Source organism: Nannospalax galili, unplaced genomic scaffold (genome assembly GCF_000622305.1).
Source record: "Nannospalax galili isolate Female #2095 unplaced genomic scaffold, S.galili_v1.0 scaffold907, whole genome shotgun sequence".
Classification (NCBI taxonomy): Eukaryota; Metazoa; Chordata; class Mammalia; order Rodentia; family Spalacidae; genus Nannospalax; species Nannospalax galili.
The window spans coordinates 745675-766721 of record NW_008357958.1 but is presented as its reverse complement, the minus strand read 5'-3'; the positions used below and the strand labels follow the sequence as shown (position 1 = coordinate 766721).

The window sequence follows — 21047 nt, the reverse complement described above, 5'->3', positions numbered from 1 at the left end:
AACAGCGACTCATTTATTACAGAGCTTATAAAGGCACCTGGAAATCCCCCCTCCCCCCCCCAAGGGTGTATCTTAAGGATGGTCTCACACTGATCATGCACTCCTTAGCAGTGTGGAAGTATTTTTCAGACTTTCAAAGTAAGCCAGGCCACACCCCCAGTAACTTCCTTTCGGACCTATGCAAGGTGGGGCCTTTAGGTCCCCACATATCCCCCTTTTATTTTTATTTTAAGGCCGGACTGACTTTATTTCACGGGTTACCTACCTCATAGGTGGCTCCCTGAGGAGAGATGGCTATCTCCTTCCTCTAATCTTATGCATTTTGCCTGTCTTAGGTTGTATCACCTCTGATCAAGACTTGCCCGTCATTGGATCATGCACCTGGCCATGAGCATGTCCTATCTTAGGAGTACTTGTCAAGAAAGAGATGCATCTTAGCTCTGGAAATTTTTACTGAATATGTCAATGCTGTCGTAATGAAATGCTTCTTCTAATAATGTGGTTATTAAATAATTTTTTAAAAAAGCATAACCTTATTAAACAATTCAAAGAAAAAAACATACCTAGTACATAGTGATAGTATTGGTGTTCAGTGTAATTTAGGTCTATTTCTTTTTGTGTACACTTCCTCCTCTTCTGCTTTCCTCTTTTTGTTAGAATGCTGATCTCTACTACATAATTTATAAGCACTCTTTGAGAATTCCAGTTCTTTATTCTTTCTCTGTCACATAGGTGGTACTTTCCCCAATTTGCCATGTATTTATTTACCTTTATTTGATACTTTTACTTTCTTTTTTCCCCTCATTTGCTGTTTCATCAGAGAAATTTTATTTGATGATGCTTAGAGTCCAATCTCATCAATCTTATCTTTATGGCAGATAGGTTTTAGGTGGGGGAACAAAGAACTTCCCAAAATATGAATTATTTTACTGGTAATATCAAAGACAATTAACTTTGTTGTAGTTTTTAAGAGGAGAAACTTCTAGAAGATGAGTGCTAATTGCCGGGTAGAATCTCAGTGACTGAATACTCTGGATGATATTACTGACAGTTAAGGAAATTTGTTAGACTCCTTTTTCCTAAAAGTTATTTTGAGACAGGGTCTCATGTAGCCCAAGCTGGCCTCAGTCACTATGAGGACTGATTCTCCTGCCTCTACCTCCCAAGTGCTAGGATTCTGTGCACTAGCACACTTGGTTTATGTGGTACTGAGGACTAAAGATCCAGAGCTTCACGCATGCTGAGGAAACATGAGCGCTACATCCCCAAGAATCCTCAAGAAAAAAACTGAAGCTGCCCTCCAAATTACTGATCTGGAACACTTTAAAAGTATTTCTCACAAGAAAAAAAAAGTATTTCTACAACTACAATTTTTCTACAAAAGAATGATCATAGATATCCTGTTTCAGAATTTCAATTAAAAGGCAGGCTCTTAAATAAATTGCTTAATTTTTTTTATTCAGACTGGCAATGTCAAATTAGAAAATAAAACATTTTTAATGCCAAAATCTGCTTCACTTTCTCTTAAACCAAATCTCAACCCCTTTCTTTCTCCCTTTTCCGTCAGGTTTTTAAGACAGGGTATTATACTATGTAGCCCAGGCTAGCCTGAACTTGCTATATTATAGGACACACTGGTCTGAAAGTCATGATACTCCTGCCTTGACTTCCTGAGTGTGGGAATTACAGGCATGTGTAACCATGCCTGGCAGCTTTTTATTACACTTTTCTATGTAGGTGTGCTTTATCATTTTAGTTGATTTAGTTCTGTTTAAATTACATTCCAAATTTGTCGTCCTCTGTGGATTTTCTTGTGTTCTTGATACCTGGTAGTTAATATGACTTGGTCAAAACATAACACCTGTGGCTTTATACAGAACACCCCCCTGCCCCCCGCCTCCAATTCCATATAACTAGCCTTGGTACAACTCAACTGCGGTTAGTTCACATTTACAAACTAACTTGAACTTAATTTTTCTAAAACAGTATTAACTATTTTAAAGCAAACTGAATGTTCATTTTTCTTACATTAGGTATTAATTTTATTTAAATGCACTAAGAACATTCACATTTGGCTTAATTTGTCCTTGATACACCCAGGCTAACAGTTCACTCTTCTGTTATTTTGTACATCCTTATACATATTCTAAATAGCTGTTAGCTGTTGGCAAATGTATGGAAACCAGTTTTACATACCTTACTCATAGGTTTTTATGAAAAACACATATTGCAGCCACTTAGATGAAATTCCCAGGTCACGAACTGATTCACTTTAAACAAACACTGTGTTAGCACTTCTACACAGTATTTTGTTATAGTCTGTCAGGAATCAAGCTGGTGCTAAGTTAGAAATCCAGCTTGGAAAACAAAACAAATAAAAACAAACCAACCACAACACAACTAGGAAACCACCACTCTCTTTACTTCCATAATGAGCTTTCATAACACATAACTAGATTTTTAAATCATAACTAGAATTTCCTTCCTTTATACAAACAATCAAATAAACAGAAACATTGCCTTCAGAATTCCAAAATTCTCTGGGCATTAAGGGCCCTCTGGGTCCTCCTCATTATTACTACGTGTTCTTTAGACACTGCCATAATCCTCTATGCATTTCTTAAATGAGCTCTGGAGGTTTTTAATCTTGTTTCTTTTCCTAGAAGGAAATAACTGTCCTGTCCCATCCCCAACTCCTCATCTCTACTACTAGCTTAAAACCTAGCAAAATGTTAACTCTTCTGGAAACCTTGCTGCAATTCACCGGGCAGAACTTGAATTCCCTTAAAGGTCAAATAATTGTGACCAAAATTACTGTATCTTGATGACAGGAGTGATTTGTATGGTGCTTTGCAATTAGATAGATTGCTTACAAAATAGTGTCTCGACAGTTACTGTAATGTATTAAAAAGCATACAACTGATAGGTACTAGAGATCTAGCATTTAGTGAATGAAATAACCAAAGGGTGCTCGCTTAAATTAAAGGTAATGATAGCTACAGATAGTTTCTGGACCCTAGAAAAGGTTTTGGTAATATATGAGACTATCCCAAAAAGTTTTCTGCAAGGATACTATAGTCAGGTGCAATGGCACATGCCTCTGGTCCCAGCACACAGGAGGATGAGGCAGGAGGATTCAGGGTTCCAGGCCAGACTGGACTGCCAATATGGCAAGTCCCAGGACAACCTGAGTTTGAGAGGGAAAGACTGTATCAGAAAAGAAGATAAAACTGAGTTTACAGCTAAGCCATTTTTCTGTTGCTATAGCCACTCCTGAAAAGTTGATGAGAATGTAAAAAGGGTCATGTTGCTCAGGAGTACTCCCACAAGCCTGGATTCTAGGTGTACAGGATCACATTTGGAGGTATCAGACGTAAGGTATACAGCTCTGGTTTCAAAAAAGCAAAGAGCCAACTCCTTGCTGAAACAATAGCCTCTCTCTAGGGATTGTTTTCCAGCTCACTTTGGGAAACAGTGCATTACCTAAATGTTGGTGATGGGGTTATTTTACGTGACAGGAGTTTTGGAAAAAAGTATAGTATTCCCTAAACCAGTTTATATAAGAAGTCATTTGTTAAAGTTCCTACTCAGGTCAAATAAAAGTTAAGTTAATGGAATACCAGGCAACTTGGGTGCTAATTCTAATTCTTGACTGCTTTACAATGTGATGGGGGTAAGCTGCTTGAGATCTGTAGGTCCTGGGTTCATCATTTATAAAATGAGTGGGTTGAATGTGATGATCCTTGGGTACACTGCAGCTCAAAAAATGGAAAAGAAAGGAAGAAATTAAAATTAATTTTATTAATAAAGGGAATTAACGTTATCAGCACAAACTGATAATTTTCCAGCTATTTACAAAGCCATTAAAATATTCTGAAACTGGTCCTGATAAGCTTACAAGTAGGATTTTTCAGGCCAATAAATCTAGCACTTGAAGTTTAACTATCAATTTCTCTTCACTTTACTGATATAGCTTTACTCTTCAGGACTGAAAAGTTGCAGTTAAATCTCACATTTCTTTGTAAATCATCATATAATTCATCCCAGTCTGGTGTTTCATCAATTTAACAGTTCTAATTGCCTTATTATCTGCTCTGGTGCAGTAGTAAAGCCTCTGAACATTTCATTTACCTCACCAACAAGGAAACCCCATATATCTCAGCCTAAAGGATATTACCTCCACCTCTGGGATGAGCAGAGGCATGAAGACTTAAGCTCTCTGGAAAGCCAATACAATCTATCACTATTTAACTGTTTGTCAATGTTTATGCCTGTCTCAACTGACATTTAATGGGGCTTTTTATTGTTATTTTCCACTATAAAATTTTGAAGACACTTAAATGTCACTAATTCCCATCTAACTTTAACATGTACATTTCAATATTACTTGGGAGACAGTGTTATTGTGGAAAATGTATGAGCGTTCAAGTCATAACACTGATTTGCATAGGTTCAAATCCTAAATAGGACTTTTGCTATCTACATGGCTTGAAGAGAGGTTACCTCCCTATGTGTTATACAAAGGCTATTATACAACATACTAGTAAATATAAAACAGGTATAGTTCCTGGTTCAATGTTGCATGCATAGTAAGCACTCAGGATCTTTAGCTATGCCCTTCCTTACTCCTTAATTCCCACTTGGCTGGATTTTGTTTTTTAAATTGGCCAATTGACAGTACAGTCAATCACCAGCTTCCTCCAGGTGAGTGTTGGCAAAATACTAGCTGTAACCGGTTAGAGCTGTAATCCATGACTTATGAAATCCAATCAGTGGATTGTAATCACACTATTGGCTTGGTTTGGTTTTTGTTTTTTTGTTTGTTTGTTTTTTTGTTTTTGTTTCTGTTTTTTGAGACGGTGATTCACTATGTAGACCCCTCCAGCTGGCTTCCCACTCATATAGCTTGGGGTAGCCTCAAACTCATAGCCATCCTCTTGCTTTCAGTCTCCCATTGTATGATAGAAGACAACAGAATGGAATCTAAAATGTCAAAGAGCAACCGAGTAGTAAAAACAGGAATATTTCAAACTTTGCTTCTATTTTACACACGTGCTTGTAGTAGTGTTCTGTGTCATGATACAAAGTAAAATATACTTCTTACTATAGTCTGAATCAAAAGCAGTTTGAAACATGTCACTCTACAGAAGGCCAGTCAACTTTGGCTGTACTAGTTTTCTTCCCTGTCAATCCTCACCACCACCGGGCCCTTAAAATTCAGTATTTTAAAGTCAAGAGGCTCCCCAGCACGGTTCCTCCATATAAGCAGTTAAATATAACCTGAGGTTAACTGCATTTTTAAAATAAGACCAAGAAACAGAAATGCTACTAAAAGCCTTCCCTTCTTAGCTATCCATCATGCATTTATTTTTCATTTTTCCTTCTTTTGATTCATAGTATCAAGTGAAAGGCTTCTTGAAGGCCTTAAAGCAAAAAACAACAGCAACAACAACAAAAAAAAACCTAAAGAATTTCATGACTACAAACGTAGTCATCTAAACAACACAACACTAAAATCTAAAAAGTATTCCATAAACTACAACAGTTTTAGTAAAATACATTGATCTCTTAGGGAGAATATTTATGTTGCTTTTCTAAAACAGACTCAAGTTAAATGGGGATTGGGAAAGGGCTATTAGGAAAAGCTTATCCAAGAAAGTGATATTAAAAAATGAAAAACTAAAGTGAGAATGAGCTAGGATTTAGTCTTTGGCTGTGAGCTGTGAAGATGGCATTCAAGAACAAGTTATCAACTGGTAATTGATTCTGGTAACTACCTGTATCTGATTTTTCCTCCTGCTCCTCCTTTAGGAGTAGAATCTTACTCTGTACTCCTTGAACTCACTACAGGGCCTAGGCTGGTCCTAAAATTCTAAAGATACCTTAATGCTGGGCATGCCCCTATGCCCAGCTCTCTCTCACAAAGAATTCTCTCCTTAAAGGTAGGACTTCTGTGTTTCTCTACTAGAAAACACAATGTGATAATCATTTTCCCTTATCTATTCTTGTGAAAATACAAAAAGGTACAGCCAATGTACAAGGTACTGTGTCTGTCAAGGCTCTCATCCTGGCTCTACCACTTCCTATCTTTCAGCAAATCACTTAAACTCAACTTCTTTACTGAAACTATTTTGCATATGTCATCACAACAGGTGACAGTTCAACAGATGCTAACCAACACTGTTGTTCCAATGCAGTCAAACAGGTGGAAGGAAACAAAAGGAATAGGAGGTGGTAAGAAAAGAGAATTTAGATACAGAAAACACTGGTATTCAATAAATAAAGTGAAACAAACCTAAACTTTCAGCATTGTTCTCAGCACAGTTTCAAAGCAATATACCATATACTACTTATTTGCAATATGTTATATATTGATTTGTAATTTAAAATACTGTTTTTGCTACTATATCGTAAGTGAACTATCACTAACCTCACGGTTTTATCTACAGAATAAGGAAGGCACTATTCTGAGCTTTCACAATGAATACAAACCTGAACATCTGATATCAGAGGGACATTAAGCTAGGATACAGGTGTTAAACAGCACATATGAATGCTCTATCAAGTAAGAACAGGTAATGACATGAAGGGAGTCACTGCTGGCAAAAACTGAACAAGAAAGCTCTAGTGAACAGCAGTCAACATTCAGCATGGTGTCTGCCACATACTAGATGTTCAATGAACAGCTGATGAATAATCCAGTGAAGCAATCATCAGGCTTGAAGGACCTGTCACTGTCTAGATCAGCAGCTACATCAGCAGTTGACAGGGAGGCACTAGTTCTCACCACACATATCTTCCCACCAAACTGCAAAATTGCTCTGGAAAATGATTTTCCTTTGGGATGTGTTTTAGTAGGCTTGCTGCTGAGGAAAGCATTAGCTTCAGAAGTTTTCAAATTTACTTGTTATCTCTGTTCCTATGGTAGTAAAAGTTCATGCAAAGAGTGAACCACTTTCACTCATTTGGTTCCCAACAGGGCACTTCAGCCTTTAGAAACACTTCAAACTTGCCACTCAACACCTGATTCACTGAGCTGGGCATGGTGGCTTAGAGCTCAAATCTCAGTGCACAGGAAACCGAGACAGGAGAATAGCTAAGAGTTTGAGGACAATCTGGGCTACAGAACAATACCTCTAAAAAAAACAAATACGGTTTTGCTGTTTCAGTTATTTCTAAATTACACAAAACTGTAGCCAAGCAAGACATTAAACTGGAGAATTTGATACCAAAATAATATAGAAAAAAGAACTTAACTTTATAGATTGCATCCACTATGGGATAAGGAAAGAATGATTGGTTTAACACTACATATTTGATCCTAATCAAAAGACTAATCCTAGCCAAAATTTAAAAAACAAAAAACAAACTTAAAGCCCCTTACTAACTTCAATCTTGACTTTAATAAAGTCAAATGGTAGACTGGTGATAGAGTTCAACTGAAGAACACCTGCCAAGCATGCATGAAGCCCTGGGTTTGATCCCCAGCAGTGCATAAACCAGACATAATGGCACAGGCCTATAATCCCAGCTCTTGGCAGGCAGTAGGACAATCAGAAGTTCAAGGTCATCCTTGACTATATAACAAATTTAAGGCCAGTCTGGGATACATGAGACCATGTCTCAAAAAATAAAAACAAGGTCAAGCCCTATGTCTAAGCCTACCTTTCAGTTGTTAACTTGGTGGTCACACTAAAACAAACTGTACAGGCACTCTCTCATGAATACTTTGTTCATTTTTTCCTCCATGTTTTTTTCCCCTTGTTTCTTTATGAAACAGAGTTTCACTATGTATACTGGACTGGCCTTAAACTCCCAACCCTCCTGCCTCAGCCTCTGCAGTGCTGGGATTATAAGCATGTACCATTATTTTCATCATTCATTTCTTGTACTATATCACTGAAAATTTAGTATTTGGACACAGACATGCACTTGGTACTGTTTGTTTTTACTTTAAAGAATTATCAAAGCCCACAAACTTTGGCAAAGTCTGAATTTATTCACATATCAGTGTTATTTAATTTCGTCAAGATAAGTATTAGCATTTACTTCTACAGCCAGCTTCTTCAAGATGAAATTATTTTTAAACCAAGTTGTTTTAAAATTTTTTTACATTATTTATGTCCTTATTTAATGTGTGTGCATGCACCTGTGTATGCCATGGCATGTGCGTGAAGGGTCGAGCATAACTTGTGGGAGTCGGTTCTCTACTTCCATCATGTGGGTTCCAGAGATAGAACTGAAATTGCCAGGCTTGGTAACAACTTCCTTTACCCACAGAGTCATCTTGCTGACATAAGCTAATTAGCATTATTTTTGGAATTATGAAAACATAAAACATATCAAAACATAAAACAAAAATTTAAGATATTACTCTGACTCACAGAGAACTGGCACTAAAGGTTACTTACAATATTTTAAAGATAATTACATTTTAAAAACCCTCATACACACATATACTCATGGGCCACAACTTTCAAATATTTGATTTATTTCTGGGAGGAAAACCAATTATTTATAATTTTATATAAAACTATAACAAACTGAAAAAATGATGGCCTTACTACAGTAATGTTTTTTAAAAATATCTAAAAACCATTTCCAACACATTAGCATTCTCTTTGTCAGTCAAAAGTGGATCTGCTTTTATTCCCCCCATATAAGCTCTACAAAAAATTTTACTTGGGGCTGGAGAGATGGCTCGGCAGTTAAGAGCACTGGCTGCTCTTGCAGAGGACCCAGGTTCAGTTCTCAGTACCCACATGATGGCTAATAACCAGATGTAACTTCAGTTCCAAGGAATTGGGCACCCTCTTCTGACCTCTGTGGGCACTGCACAACATGGGTGCACTTATAAACATGTAGGCAATACACTTAAACACATAAAATTTAAAAAAAAATAGTTTTAAAATTTTTACTCAGAATAATCGAAACATAAAATAAAACTAATTTCAATGATGCTAAATATCTTAAAGACCACATGGAATCTGTTACAACAGCATTCTTCAAACATATTACACAAAATGTAATAAACAATAAGAATTAGATATAGCAAGTAGTTCTAACAGTTCACTAATGTATCAAAAGCTTAGGAAATGAATATAAAAGTGCTAGTCTTTAAAAGGCTAATGTCTATTAACAGCTTAAAACAGGGCACAGTAGGGGGTTAATATGCTGTTGTCTGAATCACTCTCATCAGTTTAAGTACCTATTAGTCCTTATTAGCAATGTGCTGGCAAGGTGCTATTGGTCTTTTAAAGTTTCTTCTGCTGCTGCTATTCTATCTGGCCAGATAGATACTTTGGCAACAGTGTTTGAAACAGGCCTTGTATATTTGTTAAGATTTTAAATGTGGGCATTTTACATTGTACTTGGAAGTATTTTCTCGTCTCAGGATTATATTCAGAAGTAAAGTAATTTAAATTATTCAGCATACCTATATGCCTAATCTGCTTTTACCACTGTTGTTTGCTTTGAGGGATGGGGGTCTCACTAAGTTGCCTAGGCTATGCTAGCCTTTTGCCCTAGCCTTCCAAGAAGTTGGGACTACAGGCCACCACCATGCCCAGTTTATAATATTTAATAATATCAAATTATTCTTCAAAATTTCCTCAAAAGGAAGAATAAAAATAAATCCCCTAGAAACTGAAGCAATTCATATGCAAATTCTCCCAATTAAGATCACTAATGTATAACTGCTTATTACACTTATTTTTAAATATAACCAATGGTTAAAATTTGAATAGTACGATTTATTATTTAAAAATTGAACTTCAGGACTAAGGATATAGCTCAGTGGTAGGATTGTCTGGAATGCATAAAACCCTTGTGCTTGATCTCCTGTACCACAAAAACACAAACAAAAAGCCTTGAACTTCAAATGATAAAGCTGAAAAATAACTTAGGGCTGAAGTTTATTGAACTCAAGTTTTAAGGTCTAAATTTCGAATAAAATTTAAGATTTAAAAAAATACAACCAACGATTTAGAAAAGTCACTCTAAGGAATACACATCTGTGGACAGAATGTAAGACTGGTAAGACAGAATGTCCCAAACTCTAGCTCTACCAGTAATGAGCTGAGAAATCCTGAGCAAAATCACTGTCAATCTTTTTGTATACTTCTGTATATGGGCAAGGAAGAAAAGAGGGAGAGGTCCAGAGAAACAGAAGAATGTGTAAGCAGCTCTAAGGGGTGTCTCCATCAGCACAATAATTTAGTTTCAAAGGGGAAGATTTTTCTCCTTTTGTGATAATATTCAAAAGTGAAATTAATTTAAATAAGTTAGCATATCTTCAGGCCTAAGATGTTCTTACAATTTTTAATGACCCAGGAAGTATTTTTCTAAAAATCATAATAATAGTACTAAACATACTTGGGTATTTTAATACTATTTTACAATTTTGTTCTTTTCAGACCACAACATCATTAAACTGCTTGGCAACAAAATTCCGTAGTAAGTCATTAGTAGAATTACAAATTGATAAGATTCTTCAGATGGCAATTTACCAATGTCTCTCAATATTTAAAATGCACATACCTTTCAGCCAGCAACTGCACTTGTATGAATTTATCCTATACATATACTTACACTACATGCATACAAGGACATTCAATGAAACATTTTCCAATAGTAAAATACTGGAAATGATTTTTAATTAATTTAATAGCTAAATATTTTAAGATATGTTAAATTATTCCTCATCACATTCCCCTTCTCTTCTCTTTAGAGACAGGGCTGTTGTTATTTTTATTTAGAGACAGGGTCTCCCTGTAGCCCTAGCTGGCCTGGAACTCACTATGTAGACCACGTTGGCCTGAATCTCACTGAGATTCACCTACCTCTGCCTCCTAAATACTAGGACTAAAGGCATGAGCCACCACACCTGGCTATTTTTTCCTTAAAAAAGTTTTGAGAATTTCATGTGTATAAGTGTTTTGTCTGCATAGATGTAAATGCACCTGTGTTGTGTAATGCCCTCCAAGGTCAGAAGAGGATGTCAGATCCCCTGGAACTGGAGTTACAGACTGTTGTTAGCTACCATGTGGGTACTGGGTCCTCTAGAAGTGTGGCTAGTGCTCTTAACAGCTGAGCCATCTCTCTAGCCCCTTGAGATTATTTTTTTTTAAAGGCCACCAAAATTTTTTGCTTTAAAAAATGAGATCTGTCCATATAGAATATTTGGCAGGCACAGAAAGGGATGAGACTGTGATCCAAATGCTAAGCACAAAAAGAACAAAATCAATATATGGTGTCAACATTTATGTAAACACCTGAGCATGTACAGAATATCTCTGCCAAGACACACACACACAGATATCCCCACAACACTCAGGAAAACACAATCAGTAATGATGCTAGTGGTCCCAGGAGGGAAATTGGGTGGCTACTTGGAGGTGGAGCAGCCCTGCTTCACTGAATAACTTTTTATAGATTTGGAATATTGGCTAAGTATTTTAAAATATGTTAAATCATTATTTTCTTCTCCTTCTCCTTCTCCTTCTCCTTCTTCTTCTTTTTTTTGAGACAGGGTCTGCCTGAAGCCCCAGCTGGCCTGGAACTCACTATGTAGACCACACTGCCCTGATTTCACTGGGATCCACCTGCCTCTGCTTCCTAAGTACTAGAACTAAAGGTGTGTACCATCACAACTGGCTATTTTTATTTTTGTAAAAAAAAAAAAAGTGAGAATTTCATACATGAGTACTATATCTACTCATTTCTACCCCTCCCTCTTCCCCCTATAACTCTTCCCATGTTTCCCCACACACCTCAGTTTTTTTATCTACTGAGTCCATTTGGTGGTGCTTGCATATACACGTATTTAGGGTTTACTTAGGATTAGATAACCTCTCGGGGAACTAAAGAGACAAGAGACACTGTTTCAGTTTTCAGGGAACTTGAAATATTAGAAGGTAATGCACTCAGGATATTTCTGAGAACGTTTTGTGTGTGTCACACCTCTAGTGATGTGTATACATGGCTTCATAGAACTTACATCCTAGTAGAGACTGAGTGTACAATATTACGGTAGCTCAGAGTCTAGTCCAAGTAAACGGTAATCAGAGAGCAGACTTCTGACATTCTCATATCACTACCTAGGAATACATGAAAAGTCTGTGTTTCCCCTAACAAAAGGAACAGTGATAGATATAAGCAGAAGCTATCAAAAGCAAGAATTTTAAGAAGCTCATTAATGATTAACAAAAATCACATCAAAAGACGAAAGTTAGACATGATACAAGCTATCATACAATATAGTTCAATCATTCTCCAATAAGGGCTCAATTTTAACCTCAGCACTCAGGAAGTTAAGGCAGGAGAATCAAGGCCAACCCGAGCTACAAAGTAAGACTGCCTCAAACAAACAAAAAACAAAAACAAATAAATGTGAGGGTTGGGGGTGGGGGGTGTAGAAATTTCACTAGGCATTTTTCATAGAAAAAAAATTATACTTGATGTTAAGCTTAATAAACAGTCCCACAAAGACCTACTTAACCTGATACAATATAATTCAATGTAACCGATGAACTCTGTTCACAGAACAGTTTGTCTACCTTATTTGATTATGCTTTTATTATAAGAAAAAAGTCTGAATTCCATCTTAGATATCAAGAAAGCCTCCTAAATTATTGTAAATCCTTGTCAATGAAGTGGTAAGTCTTCTTCCTCCTAGGAGCTAATAAAAGGACTTGAACAAAGGCAGAATTCTCCAGAAAAGACAGATAAGGAGATAGAGGGAAGAAGTAAATCCCTAGCCAGTTCAGTAAAGAAAGTCATTCCTGATATCATACATAAATCTACATAAATCCGGGATTAGATTATTTCTATCAACTAGTACTCTACTGCAAGGACATAATTTCAATTCAAGGAATTCAAATACTTCAGGGTTTTTGTTTTGTGGTGGTAGTGTTCTTGTTTGGCTTTGTAACTAAAATCCAGGGAATGACCCGGCTTCAAGGTTGGCTGATCCAGCAGTTCAACAGCATCAGTTTCTTCTGGTCTCTTCACCCTTTTATCAGTAATGCAAACCACCTTCCAAGGTCAGATATCTCAATGCTAAAGGAAGTCAGCCAGCCACAATCAGAGTTACATGGAGAAAGTTTGTTCCAAAATTTTAAACAAGAAATTCACTATTTACACAGGAAGATGGCCAAGACCATGACTACAGGACTGCATCCTCCATAACCCCTTTAGTTCTTGGTCTTTAAGGATGCTTGTTTAGAAAGACAATCAAAATAATGTAAGTTTGGTTTGTTTTTTAATGAAAACTAGACAAAGTTGTAATGTTGAAGCAAAACCAAGGAGCCTTTAAGAGTTGATCAGCCCAGGAGGGCTCCTCCCTCTGAATGGGATCTTATAAAGAGGCTTCACATGGCACTGGGCCTGTCCTTGACTTCTGCTGTATGAAGACTCAGCACTTGAAGCACCATCTTGGCATCAGCCTCCAAAACTGTAAAAAACAAATTCCTTTTACTTATAAATTACTCCATCTCAGACCTCATTACAGTAGCAGACACTAAGACATACACTGAGCATCTGCTACATATCAGGCACTTGGACTGAGTGTTTTATATGGTTACCTTGTTTGGTTTTCCTAATAACAACATGAGAAAGGTACTACAGTTAAGAAAAATGGAGCTTTCAAAAGCTAAGTAATTTTCCTAGGGTCATATATGTGATATGCAGAGAGTGGAACCTGGGTTCCAGCTGTTTAATTCCCAATGCAAGAATAACTATAGTAACTAGTAACTATTACGCTACAATATAGTTGTTCCAGTGAGTTTCAATTATTTAGATCAAGTTCAAAAGCATTATAGAGGAAGTCTCACTCATTCAATTTGTTCATGCAAAGAACTTTCCTTGAGTATTGTTTTAACACCATACCCGATACATCAAAGACAGTAAGATATAAATTCTGAGAGAGGCTCCTAAATCAGTGATCTATGGATGTCAGACCTATGACAAATTATCAAGAAAAAATTTAGTTCTCTTTAGGCTCATAATAGGACATTATGATGTCCTATAAATGTATTATTGGAAATGACAAACTGGAATAGACAGACCATACTTCTAAGCATCTATATTCTAGAAATACAGACGGACTGTAGCAACAAAATTATGCAGTTTCAGTATAGACTTTCAAAGTTTTCAGCAACATGTACAATATCTATACACACATGTACCTTGTGCATACGCATCCATCTGCCCACTACACACACAGCAGAGATCCTTCATTTCCAAATCCAATTTTCAGAATATACTCAGTGTTGAGAAACCATGATCACAAGTGGCCTTAGCTTTCTCCCTTTCCAGCTTGAAGAGACATATGGCTGCAGGTTATATAGCTCCTGTGAGTCACTGCTTGCCAAGTAGTTGGCAGATGGGGATGAAGAGCAGACCACCTACATTCCACTTTGGCACTAACCTCTAACTACCACTTCAGAGAACTGAAAACATTACAGAAATTCCACAGAAATTCCAAAAGTGAAATAGCTAAATTTTAAAGTAAGATGTTTGTGGGGGGCTGGAGAGATGACTCAGTGGTTAAAAGCACTGTCTGCTCTTGTAGAGAACCTGGGTTCAATTCCCAGCACCCACACAGTGGCTAACAACAATCTGTAACTCCAATTCCGGGGGAACTGATGCCCTCTTCTGGCCTCCATGGGCATTACATGACATAGGTGCACCTACCTACATGCAGGCAATACACTCAAACATAAAATAAAACAAAACAAAACAAAATAAAATAAAAATAGATAAAATAAAATGTTTGACATTCTGGCTGAACATACTTTACCTGAAACCAAAGGGGTATGGTACAGAAGAGCAAAAAGGAAAAGACAAAGCTGGCAAAGTTTATAGAAATTTACAAAGTCATGTCCTTAACCTTTCCCATATACTATCCACCATCCTTCTATCCATCATTGCTTTAAATGCAGGACAGCCTAGAAGCTAAAACTTAGGGGGAAAAAACCTTTATGACTATGTATCATTTATACTTTTTATTTTTTATGCCAATACAACATATACTAAACTATAAGAGATTTCACTTATATTTTGTTTTCAATTTCTGCTACACAATAGAGTGTATGTGTATGTATAAGTACATAAAACATACACACTTGTATACCAGACTGTGAGCATTGCATGGCTCAGGTGCACTTGCATACATGCAGGCAATACACACAAAAAAAAAAAAAAAAAAAAAAAAAAATCAATACAATTTCCCCACAGGTTCATGATGTAAAATTCTATAATCAAGGCTTGTAGATTTGCAATTATGGTATGTCAGCCACATTTAAACAAGAGTGTTAAAAGATTGTTAAAGTTAAACTAACACAATTGCAGTGTGAATTGTCCTAGTCTCATTCTAATCTACTGGTGTCACTTTCATTTAATCAGAGGAAAACTATGGGCCAATGTCAGTGCTATTTCTAATACCTTAACATTCTTTGTTCACATCAGATTTTAAGCTATTACCAATCTAAAATGGTTATAAAAAGATGTATTTAAGAAAGTGTTTTTAATCAATTAATTCACTCACCAGTGGGCTAGTTTAGCATGCTTTACTGAAAACAAGCTGGCTTTAAAGGCGTATGTAATCTTTTAAATGAAACAGATTAAATCTTTTTTCCTTGTAGAATTTCTTGATATCATGTATCTAGCAACAAGCTTACTATGTATTTACTTTTAAATTAAGTAAGGCTCAGTGTACACAGGCTGATAGTATACACAGGCGTACCATCAATACATAGCCTCCAAAGAAATCACAACATACAGAAAACAGAGCTGTAACAGCTTAGTACAGAGAAAAGGACCAGTCAGTCATACTGGTTTACTTGAGAGTCCTCCACCTTTAACAGGGACTGTTCCACATTCCCAAGCAAATCAGGACAACTAATGTTGCTTAGATAACAATGGACAGAAAGACAGACAGATGATAGTAATTTTACACATCTACACTGGGTAGAAAATCTGGCCATTACCTGGTAATTCCCTGCTGGGACTACCAAATGAGCTGTGATCCATCACAGACACCAGTAACTCATAATAATGGCCAAGAAACATACGACCAAATCTTGAAGAGCCAGTAGGATCAAACCTACCAACAATACCCACAATATTGTCTGATTATCACTTGTCCAAAATGCTTGGGACCAGGAGTGTTTCATATTTCAGAGTTTTCCAGATTTTGGAATGTGTAGACTATACCAGTTGAACATCTGCAATCCAAAAATCAAAAGTGCTCCAAAATCTGAAACTTGTTTAATGTCATGTCAGCACTCAAAAATTTTGGATTTCTGAGCATTCTGAATTTCAGATTTTCCAATTAGGGATGCTCAATCTGTAACATGCTCAATGAGTCGCATGTTAACAAAGTCTGTTGCTCAAAGAAGAGAGAAATGTAGCCTAATTACCCATATCTATAGTGCATATCTCTAGTTTTGGAAGAAAGGAAGGGAAGGAGGGAGGGAGGGATGGAGGAAGGATCAATCCACTGGGAGAAAAAAAGGATAGTACAATCAATCTTGTGGCTGGGGTGGGGGGCTTCTTAAAGAGCCCTCCCTATCAGAGACTCAGCACCAGGTCAGCATCATTGCTAACCAACATTCTTAGTAAGTGGGCTCTACTCTGTTCCTAGTGATTTAACCACACCCCTGAAACCCATTTTCAGAGATGAAATCCTCTGATTTGTTACTGTAAAAAGTGACAAAGTTTCTCTAGGATCAGGACACAGTGAGTCTCCTGCTTAGTTTCCACCTAAACTACTGCCCCTAAAATGTGTTTCTACTTGAATTTCCAATGCAGGTTGGGTTCACCCATTAGACTGCCTTTGTCACTTTGCTAGCATGCCGAGTTGGCCACCTTGTGCTTACTACTCTATCTCCCTGATGCTAACCACCCATCTACTGCTTCCAGATTCCATACTCCCTAACACACCATATTTCTGTCCAGATTTCTTCCTAAAATCCACAACTGAGAACTTCTGAATCCATCAAGTATCGGAGCAGATTTTATTATATACTAAACTCTACTATATAACCTACCAAAATGAACTCTAGGACAAACACCTAGAATATAAATCAGTTTCATGTTTCAGGAGTGATCCTGCTTTTGGAATTCTCTCAATTTTGAAAGAAAAAAACTGAAGGAACTGGGGCATGACTGATGACTTTAAACATCTTCTTCCAAATAAAACATGTGACTTCTGAAGAGAAATGGAACTATAGGAAATGAACATTTGACTAGAAAGAGGGAGTTAAAAACAAAAGCTAGTTTTGAGACTACTCTTTAAAAAACAAATGCCTACGGCTGGCAGGATGACTCAACCGATAAAGGAGCTTGCCCCCCAAGTCCGACAACCTGAGTTAGACTCCAGGTCCCATATGGTGGAAGGAGAGAATGGACTCCCAAAAATTGTCCTCTGACCTCTATACCTGTGCTGTTGTACACGAGCATATACACTCACACAGAGTAAATAAATAAATGTCAAAAAACAAACAAAAAAAATCCTAACAAAGCTGGGTATGGTGGCGCATTCCTTTAATCGCAGAACTCGTCTGGCAGAGGCAGGTGGATCTCTATAAGATCAAGGCTAGCCTGATCTACATAGTGAGTTCCAGGCCACCAGCTGGGGGCTACAGGGAAACCCTGCCTCAAATAGACAAAAGAAAATAAATAAACCACTAATGAGCAGAATCCCTTTCACAAAAGCAAGAACACTCCTGAATCATGAAATTGATTAAGAAGTCTTTGAAACCAAATATGGAGAAAGGAAAAACAGCATACCTTTTAAGACTTTTTTTTTTGGTCTTTTTGAAGCAGGGTCTCCCTGTAGCCCCAGCTGTCCTGGAACTCACTATGTAGACCAGGTTGGCCTTGAACTCACAGAGATCCGCCTGCCTCTGCCTCCCAAGTGCTGGGACTACAGGCGTGTGCCACCATGCCCGACTAACACTCTTATTTTTAACCAAGCCAGATTCAGTCTCCGTAGAGACTGTCAAAAACTGCTTTTAAGCCTTTTTAATTATAAAAATGTAAACACATATAGAAGGATATAATAAAAGTCCATGATCATTCATTTCCAACAGTTACTAATATTTTGTCCTATCTGCCTCACCTATTTCCCCTCTTGGGTGAGATAAAATACAGAATTCTGGGGCTGGAGAGATGGCTCAGGGGTTAAGAGCACTGACTGCTCTTGCAGGGGACCCAGGTTCAATTCCCAGCACCCACACAGCAGCTACAAACTATCCTTAACTCCAGTTCCAGGGGAATCCGAAGCCCTCTTCTGACCTCCGCAGCATTGCATGACACGGGTGCACTCATATACATGCAAGCAATACACTCATACACATAAAATAAAAATAATAAAATATTTTTAAAAATATGGAATTCTGCCTTAGAACATGGCAGAAGATAGAGCCACAGAAGAATAGTTTTCAGGAAAAAATAAGAGTAGTAATATTTATGAATTTAGACAGTCATATAGCAAGGCAAAATATGAACAATCAATAAGTGAAACAGAAATTTTAGGTTTAAAGACACATATGCCCATTTTACAGTAAGAGAAAGCCTTATACGGAAACATCACTGGAAGTCATGAAACCAACGTCAGATACACATTTCCATCAATTTATACAAATAATCTGCAATTATGGTAATTTATAAAAAAGGGTTTCACAAAAAATTATAAATACTGAAGCACAAACTATATAAAAATTAAAGTTTGAAGTTGGGTGTGGTGACACACGCCTTTAGCCCCAGCACTTGGGAGGCAAGGGCAGGGGGATCTCTGTGAGATTGAGGAAAGCCTGGTCTACAGAAACCCTGTCTCCCAAAAAAAATAAAAATAAAAATAAAAAATAAAGTTTGAGATTGTCCTGTTAGACTGAAAACAGCATCTGAGAATTTCTGAAAGCCTCAAAACTTAGCGCATAATTACTTAAATGAGTTTTCTAGAATATGTATTGCAAAGATATAACTGAACTGAATAGATTTATATGATAGAATACAAACCAAGAGGATAAGAAATCTCAATGATGTACAGGTAATTAATGGAAAAACCTCATTACAAGTCATTTCTCATTATTTCTATTTTAAAGCATTCTGTTTAACAACCTGGTTCTTTTCTGTCAAATAGACAACATGGTGATGAAAATGGCATAACCAAAGCTAAGTCTGGCAAAAAGAGAACAGAACTGTGGGATGAGGGATAGTGTAGATTACTTATATTTTTAGTTACAGATGAGGATGAGGGATAGTGTAGATTACTTATATTTTTAGTTACAGATCTCATGCTCCCCTGTTACTGCAATTTCTAACACCTTACTACAGCATCACAGATCAAAGTAGAAAGTTGTAATCAGAAACCTTGTTTCATTTGCTTGTTCTGCAACTAACCTGCAGTGTGACCTTAGACAAGTCTGGTTTTTTAACTTCATTACACCTGCCCCTGATCTATAAAACGTTTATAGAGCAACACCAACTACAAGTTGTCACACTCTATATCAAAGAGCACAGCAGGCATTTCTTGCAGTTACTGAATGAAGGGGATACTTACTCTACCTTACAAATAAGGTAAAAGAGACACTGCGCAATGTGATCTATTCCAGAATACATAAAATTAGTGGGCAGAATGAGGTCACAATTCAGAAAAGGTTGTGCATTTCCCTGTTACACTATGTCCTTACTGCCTTTGTAATAAAAGCGTTCAGAAGTATACTGTGATGTACTAAAGTTCAGGAGCAGTATCTCAAAACGTGAATTTATTTTCTTTACTGGGTTGTCCCTCCTGGGATGGGAATACCAATAATTTGCGGAAAGGTGGGTCAACAGGAAAAAAGCTTAGGTGGCTAGGATCAGCTATTTCCATTACAAAGTAACCTGCTTTGTCAGAAAGGCCGTGTCTTTTTTTCTCTTGGAATGCTCATCAGTTTGATCAAATTGGGTCTGAACAATAAAGTTCTCAAGAGCACTTAAGTATGTACCCTAGCAGTCAGGAATTAAAAGCAAATTACAAGACTGGCCTACTCGTGGAAGTGACTGAACCAGCATCCCGCAAGCCTCTGGGCGGGGCTGGGAAGTTTACTGAGGGTGCCCAAGTTCACTCCCCAGGTCCAGAGTCTGGGGGTCTAAGCCCGCACGTGGGGTCCTAGGGCTCCGCCGCGGTCTCTTTCGGTGAGGCCCGAGCTCTCGCGTGCCCCTAAACTTGAGCACCAGCCTTCCAGCCCACCTGCGGCCAGGCCAGGATGTACTCCGTCTCTGCACCGCTGAGTGAGACGAGCTAGGGCCGGGAGCGTGTTCTCCCAGGCCGAGGCCGGGCGTCCTCCCGCTGCAGGCCGCCGCCCTCCTCCTCTCGGCCCGCGGGCACCGAGGGCGGAGCCGCGTCCCAGGCCAGCGGAGGACCGGGGAGTGCGGAGGCCCACGGGCTCGGGGGGCTTAGCCCCTCGTGTCCCGCCGCCCGCGCCAGGCCTGGATGCCCGCGTCCGCATCAGGCCTACGCCTCGCCGGGGAGGTGAGGCGGAACACGCGCAGGCCGACGCCGGGGGCGGCTCCTTACCGCTTCACTACGCCAGTCTTGATCTTGATCTGCCTCACGCGAGGATCGGCCATGGTCCCTGGAGCTCACGGGGAAGGAGGGGCGGAGAACGGGAGGAACAGCCCTGAGCTGACCGGCGCAGGAGTAGGCGTGGTTCCGCGGGCGGCGCGTGCGTAGTCTCGAGGCCCGTCCCAGCACACCTCCCTCCTTCCGTTGCAGCTCCTGGGATCTCTGGTCCTCCTCTGCGGGACGCTACAACTGCTGCGCTGGGGCTTCCCCCGCCACACCCTCCTGCCACTTGTTTATCCGTGGTGAAGGAGGGGCGGAGAACGGGAGGAACAGCCCTGAGCTGACCGGCGCAGGAGTAGGCGTGGTTCCGCGGGCGGCGCGTGCGTAGTCTCGAGGCCCGTCCCAGCACACCTCCCTCCTTCCGTTGCAGCTCCTGGGATCTCTAGTCCTCCTCTGCGGGACGCTACAACTGCTGCGCTGGGGCTTCCCCCCG

General features: G+C 38.6%; 2 protein-coding genes across 2 annotated transcripts in view; both read right to left on the bottom strand.

Moving 5' to 3' along the window:
• Tbca (tubulin folding cofactor A) overlaps positions 1–20715 on the bottom strand; it is a 56078-nt gene extending 35363 nt beyond the window's left edge. The window contains exon 1 of the mRNA XM_008855982.3: positions 20567–20715. Coding sequence (XP_008854204.1) covers positions 20567–20619 — 53 coding nt within the window. The 5' untranslated portion in view covers positions 20620–20715. The remainder of the gene's footprint in view (positions 1–20566) is intronic.
• On the bottom strand, positions 13263–20553 carry LOC115068088 (translation initiation factor IF-2-like). The gene is made up of 2 exons (XM_029557632.1): positions 20240–20553; positions 13263–13453 (listed from the first exon to the last, which is right to left on the bottom strand). Exons 1-2 carry the CDS (start codon positions 20496–20498, stop codon positions 13371–13373), a joined length of 342 nt encoding a protein of 113 aa, XP_029413492.1. The 5' UTR covers positions 20499–20553; the 3' UTR covers positions 13263–13370.
• Positions 20716–21047: the final 332 nt, after the last annotated feature.